At 41.4% G+C, this 8597-nt stretch overlaps 1 protein-coding gene across 1 annotated transcript; it reads left to right on the top strand.

Moving 5' to 3' along the window:
• The first annotated feature begins 732 nt into the window (after window positions 1–732).
• Window positions 733–3992, top strand: LOC108578778 (spore wall protein 2-like). Its single transcript, XM_017942169.1, has 3 exons — window positions 733–943; window positions 2251–2502; window positions 3730–3992. The coding sequence occupies exons 1-3, from the start codon at window positions 733–735 to the stop codon at window positions 3990–3992; spliced, it is 726 nt and encodes a 241-aa protein (XP_017797658.1).
• The last annotated feature ends 4605 nt before the right edge of the window (window positions 3993–8597 follow it).

Here is an 8597-nt window from a genome sequence, read left to right as displayed (position 1 = left end):
TCTAAACAAATAAGAGCGACGCTTCTGCATTTCAGTTTTGACTTCGGTAGTGTACTTCGTTGAATATTCTGAACACGATATGATACCACTGAAATGCTATTTCTAAGCAATAAAAATATGCAACTGTCCGAAATATTTTCTTTAAAATTTTTGAAAAATTGCAACAATGTAGAAATACGAAAGAATTACCTAAAATATCGTAACAGCGAAGCTCAACCTAGTTTTTCTAGACACTTCACAAAGCGTCAATCAATCAAATTAGCCGACGAGATCGCCTGAAAGCCACTTAAATTAATTAAACACCCTTAATCGATTCATTTAGCGTGTACATTAAAACTACTGCCTCCACATGCAGCACGCGCCACTTCCACTCCAATAACGTGACGTGATCAAGATATCGATGGAACCGTCCATCGTACAGTTCGTTCGAGCCACTTTGAATCAATTTGATTACCAGCGAAAAAAGACAAAAAAGAATAAATTCACCACTTTATTCTTAAAATTGAAACGCGTTCATTTTCGAACACAGCCTGTGGAGAATGATTCCACCGCGGTCGAGGACTATCGTTGCGAAATCTCTTCGTTCACCGGAATCTGCCGCGACATCCCTTCTGCCGGGAAGAAAATTCGAGACAGAGCCGAGTGGGAGGAGCTGGATAAAGCAGCCTCTGCCGAAGTTTACCAACAAACGATCGAGCATCGATATCGAGGGGAATCGAGAGCATCGAAGACATGTGGCGAGGACCGTTGCTGCTGCTACTTCTCGTCTATTGCGGTTCGCTGAAGGCTCGAGGCAGCCACGGCGACGTCGTCAGCGACGAGTCGGCGCGTCGCGACGCTCGTCACCCGGCACCGTTCGCCACGGAAGTGGAGGATCTGCTTGGCGAGGGGAACACGCCTGAAAAAAAGGAGTCGTCTAAAAAATCTGGGAAGAATTCAGCTGGTACGTTATTTTTAACTTAATTTTAGGGGTTAATTGATGGTTAATTTACGTATGTGCAACGAGACTTCACTATTTCAATGTTTATTGTATTTTTGACACTTAGATTTATTATACTTTTAATTTTTTTTTCTTTTTGGTTCTGTGTGTGAGAGGAAATTTGACGATGTGCTGTGAAATTTTGAAATGAGTGTCTCCGATTTATTCCAGTTCAAATTTTTTTTTAATTTTGTGCGTGGAAAGAAATTTGAGTATGTGCTGTGAAATTTCGAAATGATTAGGGTAATTGTTCATTTCACTATTTGAATGTTTATTAGGTTTTCAACACTCAGGTTCACTGCACTTTTCTTCCTTTTTTTTGATTTTGCGTGTGGAAGGAAATTCGAGGATATTGTGCTGCGAAGTTTGGAAATAATTATTTCAAGGTAATTGTTCCAGGACTCGTTTTAATTATAGGAATGTTTCTTTGTTTCCGGGAGAAAGCATTTATAACGCGAAGTTAAAATGAAAATTATCGAATCGTGTTCGTGCATCGAATAGATTCTGAAATTATGACCAATTGTGTCCGCGTAATTAATGAGTCTATATTAATTGATTGACTTCGCGGTTTATTTATGCCTGGGAAACGGCAAAATAAACTGCACAGAATGGGATTAAAATTATCCAATGAATTTCGAAATACGTACACTGTCCTACGAGATGTTTCAACAAATACTGTATACGCCCAATTTTTCGTTATACCGATGATAAATAAAATGTTTCAAATGAATTCACCTATTTAAATGGTACACAAAATATTTCATCTTCAATATTAAAATTTCAAAAAAAGAAGAATTTTCCTAAAGTCGAACTGAACGCGAATTTACCATCTATTGCCATAATTTCTATCCTACACTCCAAAGTATTCATTCACAATACTCGTCACAAGTAATACCATTAGAAAATGCATCTTCAATATTAAAATTTAAAAAACAGAAAAACTTTTTCTAAGGTCGAACTGAACGCGAATTTCCCACCAATAACCACAATTTCCAGCACTCACTCCAAAGTATTCACCGACGATACTGATCACTCGCACAATTTACTCTCCTACGACAGTTTCGCCCAGCCAGATCACAAAAAGGAACTACATCTCACCTAGTACCGTTCGAAAATTTCGACAAACCCGCAAGAAGGCGGGATTAAGAAATTCAGGGAGACAAGTAGTGAAAGGGATTGCAGGAAAGCGGGCCTTAAGCGGCCTCTCGAGTTCTCGCGTCGCTCGGCAGTATCGTCGACGATAACAAGCACGAATAATACCGTGATTTTAGGCAAATCAGACGAGGGAGGATACTACAAGACGTACGGCAGCGACGCCGAGGGCGAGAAGGGTTACTTGAAGGCAACCTACAGCAAGGGTAATCACGGCTATAAGACCCTCGACACCTTCCACAAGCAGGATGGCGACAAGTACGCATTCGAGAAGCGCGTTGCCTACGGCAAAGCGCGTGCTGACAAGAAAAGTAGCCACAACGACGAGGCAGCCTCTCGTTTCAGGAAAGCCGACGATCATGAGGGCGCAGGTACAGAGAAACCGTACCTGTGTTGAGCACGTAATTGTGCGGCAACCGTACAGCATAGGGGTTGAAGCTAGCTTCTCGCCGATCTGCACACGCGAATTTTTTTCTTTTTGTTCTCGTCACGTTTAATAATATTTACCGGATGTCTTCAATTTATTGCAATTTTTGTTTCGAGGATAGTGTGCAGAATTACGCTAGATGAGAATTTTTAGCAGGTAACTGTGGGGCAACCATAGAACATAAGGGTTGAAGCTAGCTTCTTGCCGATCTGCATACACGAATTTTTTCTTTTTTGCTTTCGCCACGTTTAATACTATTTACCCAATGTCTTCAATTTATTGCAATTTTTGTTTCGAGGATAGTGTGCAGAATTACGCTAGATGAGAATTTTTAGCAGGTAACTGTGGGGCAACCATAGAACATAAGGGTTGAAGCTAGCTTCTCGCCGATCTGCATACGCGAATTTTTTTCTTTTTGTTCTCGTCACGTTTAATACTATTTACCCAATGTCTTCAATTTATTGCAATTTTTGTTTCGAGGATAGTGTGCACAATTACGCTAGATGAGAATTTTTAGCAGGTAACTGTGCGGCAATCATAGAACATAAGGGTTGAAGCTAGCCTCTTGCCGATCTACATACACCAACTTTTATTTCTGCTTTCAACACGTTTAATAATATTCATAATACCGATAGTTGACCAGATATCTTCAATTTATTGTAAATCTAACTTTGAGGATAGTGTGTTAAGTTATGTTAGATATGAATTTTTATTCTTTTTAATACTGTTTCAAAATATGCTTAGTGTAACAATGATTCCACACAAAAACGATGGTACTTTGAAACTTTTTTTATTGATAATTTTTGGATAAATACTAGTTACATTGTGTAGTGTATATGAGCAGTTACACTGTGTTTAACCCGTTAACTGTGTAAGAAAATTAACTCATCGTTGATTAGCCAATACTGTACAGTTTGGTTTATTTATCGAGGGATTATTCATTTTTAATTACACTGTTCTGGCTGCATTAAATTTAACACACATCAAATTCAGATATGCGATCAGAAATCATGTTTAATTACAAACCAGAGAGATTCAATTTCTGTTTAAAAGGTGAACACATCTCCAACGATTTGAATATTATCCTGAAAATTAGAAACAGAAGAGAAACACAATCAGTACGAAGCAGTATTCCAAGCTTCCTCGTCAATTACACTATAAATTTATCCAGGTACCATGGTCGATACTCGTTACGCAACCGATGAAGGTGATAATCAGAATAACGGCGGCGAACACGTCGAAGCCACCGATCACGAGAGCTATACCCACGAAGATAGCGGTCACTATACGGATCATGGACCAGAATCTTCGAGTTACGGGCACGGCGAAAGCTATGCGGATGGAGACGGCGAGCACGGTTCTTACGAAAGCCACAGCTCCTACTCTACAAGCTCTGGTGGTGAACACGGTGACGAAGGAGGCCATTATTATTAATTCTACGCCAACTGACTGGTATCCATTTGTCCGATCTTCCACCAGAAGCGTTAACACGACAGAAATACCTTCCAAGAAGTGGAACGCGACGTAGTTAATTTTCGGATAGAAACGTCGATAAGGAGCAAAAATTTCCTCCCATAGGTAGAACTTCAATTTCGAGGAATTACAGTTTAGAGGAAGTTAAGTACAGTCGAGGCTAAACGAAGTATTACAAAGTTCCTCTTCCGTACGTTCGCTATTTCTGGTTTCTGTTTCGTTAGCAAGTGACTGGGATAATTTTCTACAACGTTCACTCAAGAAAGCGTAATAATTTGCAATTTTTAATGCTACCTGTCCCCTACGAAGGCTGTAAACTTGTTACACAACGAACGAGTTAAGGGAGCACGAACTTTAATACACCTTCAGTCGTAAATTCTTCCGGTATCCTTGCGCAATTTCGTATTTCCCCCCCCCCCAAACAAGATTATTCTCCGTGTACCTGACCTATACAATTTTCCTCGAATTTACGACGTTAACGTCGAACGAATAATATCGAAAAAGCGACAAATTTCCCGCGGTAATTACACGGTGAAGTATCCGTTCAAATTTGTCAACGGCGATACAAAAATTATACGAATTGGAGGAAAAAGTGTTCCTATCTGTCACGCGTCGTCAATTAAGGATTAATCAATTAAAAACGACCGATTACGAGGACAATCGAATTCCCATCTCGCGGACCCCGAGCGCGTTTCAAAAATGACTTTCAACAACAACGAAACGTCGATTTGCTTTATCCGCGAATGTGAGCCGTGTCGCGATACCCCGTGCAATATTGTTATTAAACGGTCGTATAATAAATACGTAAGTATCGCTGTTTACAACGTGATCAAAAATCGATCGTTGCGATTTAACGCAATTACACGGTAAACACGTAAAACCGAGGCGGCTTGTTAAGGCTCGAATTTTCCGTGTGTCACACTCGCACACGGTGTCTGTCGAATTTCCCCCCAATTGTTGCTTGGCAATAACACGAGCGTCAATTATTTCAGAAACATGTCGTACTCGACGAGCACGCGCCCCCGTTTTCAGCCGCGTAACGAATGCAAGCGCGCGTAATTTTGATGCGGCGCGCAAAGGTGCTGGGCGTTATTACGAAATTTAACGATACCGCCGCGCTTGTACCGCATTGATGAGCCGATCTAGATTGCAATTAGTCATCGAGCGTTGTTGCGTTGCCCTTCGTATCTCGTTGCATTAACATTGTTCTATCCCGCGTTGCTCGATTATCGGCAGGGTGATTCGTTCGAGATCCGTATCTCGTAGCGTCAAATGATTAGCGGCTATCGGTTAATACGCTTTAAGAGAACGGAAAACGGGGACGCGTGTTGAACTTTAAAGCGGCTTCGTAAATACGGTGGACTATATGTACGTAGATCGATATCGCGAACGATAACGAACGTATATTTCGAGGAATAGAGTTTATTTCCTTTGTCCCCTGTTGATAGACTGGAAGATAGGCGAGATAAAGAATAGAACAGCTGACGGAAAATCGATTCTCTCTTTTCGGCAAGAGACAAGGAACTCGTAATAGGATCTCGTCGAGTGTCAACGTTAATTCTCTATTTGTGAGAGGGATCGTTCGTTCGACGGGGTTTCCTTTTGGAACTGACTGTAATTGCGTTAATTTTAGAAGTAGGAAGGAATCCACTGAAATCTGATGCATCAATTACCGCTATTGGGTTTGAGGAAGAGAGGCTAATTGTAAACTGCAGGTCGATTTCGAGTGAAACGAACAGGGAGTGGATTGAGTGGATTTGATTCAAGAGTAATCGAGGGTGTAACTGTTAACTTATTAACAGTGTTTTAATCAGACTTTTATTTTAAGATTTTGTGGAACTTCTAGATAATGCAATACAAGTTATGTACAGAACCTTTCCTGGCATCTTCCTCCATTAAGTATTCTCGGGACAAGAATACGTCCGTGGTTCGGTCAGTAAGCGAAGAGATAAATTGCCGTTATTTTAATACGGTCTATTCAACGAATATCGTAATTTACCTATTTTAATTATACACTTGGCCCATCGTTCCATTAGCTTCTTTATGTCAACAGCAAAGAATTCTTTATCTTACTGGTTACACCAGTTTGTCACATTGCTCTTCGCTTATTCATCTCTACAAAATTTGATCAAAATTTTCCACAAAGGAGAGTAAGAAAAAACTTGATAAGGCGAGGTCTGGACAGAACCTTCTTAATTTTTTAATTTAAAAACTTTTTGTAGTTATACTGAAGTTAGTTGACAAGCAGTTATTTAAAATTGACAAGGTTGTCAATTTACGACTTTGAAAGTACCATACTTTCAAATTTAAAAGTTCTTAAAAGTTTAAAATTTATCAGTTTTAAATTTCTGTGAGAAAATCCGTCCCGAAGACGGTGATGCGAACATCTTGAAGCCAGGCCCAGCGCGCTCGGTGGGGACGACTTGCCCCTTTGAGCTTTTCCCTGGGCCTGTTCGCGTAGGGGTGGACAGAGACCCTCAATGTATATTTTACCGAACGACGCCCGAATAACGTAGATACAGACTTTGAGTAAAATATATTATTGTGTGAACGTAGAAACGTTCAATTAATTTCACGCCCACCCTACTCCGAGTCGGGGTACTTTTTCCGACATTTCTATTATTAAATTAAAGTGAGAGTACTCAAACGATTGAATTTTGAGCAAAATTTGAGAATTGAATTACAGCGAAAGTGTACCAAAATTCACCAGCACCGCAGAAAATTTTCAAACCGTCTATAAGCGCCAATAGCAATGAAAGGGTTAAATATTTTTCGAAAGCAAATCGCACACTGTCTTCGTGCAAACATTTACTGCGTCTTCGCGCAAACAGCAAAAACGCGATTGCAAGCGTCTAGAAGGACGCCATTAAACGTACTCCGTTCCATCGGACGAAGAAGCAAGCAAACCGGGGTTTGTTAAAAAGTACGACCGGTCACGCGACGATCGCATCAAGGCCTGGCCTCGACGTTTGACGCCGAGCCGCGGAGAAATTTCACAGTGGATTTTGCAATTATTTATAACGAGGAAAGTTTCGGGACGGCCGGGCCGCGGCAATCGGTTCGTTAATTGCGCGAGATAATTATTGTTAAACGGCGCGCGCGTGACAAAGGATGATTCCCGCTGTCATCGGCTAATTCGCCGTGTTCTCTGTTCGTTAGGAGGGCGTGACTGGCCGTGGAGTAGGATCGCCGTTTTCAAACTCGTCAAACTTTACCTTTCAGCGGTGCCACTCACCTGGCGAAACGACCAAGTGTATGTACAGTACGTTTTGTTCATTTTTCAACCGGGGCGATTTCGTATGAATATGAAAACGAGGTGGGAACGCGCGTGGATTAACGCAGAGCGCGGGATGGAAAATCAATTTCCTGCCACGGATCGGGGAAAGACGAGCGATCTTTGTTCGAGTGTACAGGCTGCTTCATTATTGGAGCCGGGTTTAATTGTAGATTGGCCAGCGAGAAGTAATTGGGTTAAACAGAGGTTAGTGTATATACGTACGGTTTGCTTGATTTTGCGTTAATTAACTGTGCTTGGTCGAATGAAATTGCCGCTTGTTAGAATGAAGCATCGCTATGCACGCGCTGTAATAACTACGCGACCTCCCCTAGGAATTAATCTAATGACAGAGTGTCCGAAATTGTTTTGTACGTGTTCGACGAAAGTAAATTGCTCGTCTGTTCGGAGCTACTGAAAAAAAAAAAAAAAGAGAGAAGAACGCAGATTTGATTTTCACCGTTTATAACATTCGGACGTACAGATTTTATCTACCGTTATAAAAAATTTCCTCTTCCCTTTTTTTCGGGGGCGAAATTATCGAAATATCCGCGCTTCGATAATAAAAATCTTTCACGTGCGTTGTATCAATTTTTGTTATATTTCATTCCCGTTTTTCTTCAATGCTGCGGTGAAATTCTCGAAAGAGCTTTTTCAATCGATCTTTCTCCGTTTCTAAACGGAAAGTTGCGAACGTAAGAGAACGCGTGTTACAGATAGAACGTGAACAATGGAGAACGATCGAAACCTGTTGTGTGTGTCTATCGTGCGCGGAAATTTTGCACGAGCCGGATAGAAAAGTTTTACCATGTTCACGATTTCACGAAAATCCCCATCGTGCGTGAAATTCGATCATCCTTCCCGGGGCGCAATAAACAAGCAGTCCTCGAGCGGCCGCCTCGCTCTCGAACGGGCACGCAATCCACGTTCGAGTGCACTTAATCGGAATCACCTCGTACGCCTCGGAACAGCCAACTCGAATCGTCGAATGTCAATGTTAGTTACCCTTCTTCTCGCTCGGGAACATAGCCGGTGTAATCGTGGAGTGGACCAAAATTGGGAAACAATTTCATTAGCCATCGAATGGAGAACGCGAGTATCTATTGTTCCGATGTTCGATCATTCGATTCCGTCCAACGGAAAGGGGATTTTCCAGGATGCCGGAGCATTGTCACGAGGAGAAAAAAAAGAAGAATGAAAAAGGAACGAAGGAGAGAAACGGTGGTTGGTAGACGAAGCACTCTGCTCTTGAATGCAAAGTAATTTCACAGAGATGGTGGAAAAAGGAGAGG

Source organism: Habropoda laboriosa, unplaced genomic scaffold (assembly GCF_001263275.1).
Source record: "Habropoda laboriosa isolate 0110345459 unplaced genomic scaffold, ASM126327v1 scaffold28, whole genome shotgun sequence".
Classification (NCBI taxonomy): domain Eukaryota; kingdom Metazoa; phylum Arthropoda; class Insecta; order Hymenoptera; family Apidae; genus Habropoda; species Habropoda laboriosa.
The sequence above is the reverse complement of the archived record's forward strand: the minus strand, read 5'-3'. Positions and strand labels throughout refer to the sequence as shown.

What these genes read in the sequence shown, in the direction of transcription:
- LOC108578778 (XM_017942169.1), top strand. Translation starts at nt 733, where the DNA reads ATGTGGCGAGGACCGTTGCTGCTGCTACTTCTCGTCTATTGCGGTTCG. An exon ending in ATCTGGGAAGAATTCAGCTG is followed by an intron (nt 944 to 2,250) that starts GTACGTTATTTT and finishes CCGTGATTTTAG; the next exon opens with GCAAATCAGACGAGGGAGGA. An exon ending in CGACGATCATGAGGGCGCAG is followed by an intron (nt 2,503 to 3,729) that starts GTACAGAGAAAC and finishes AAATTTATCCAG; the next exon opens with GTACCATGGTCGATACTCGT.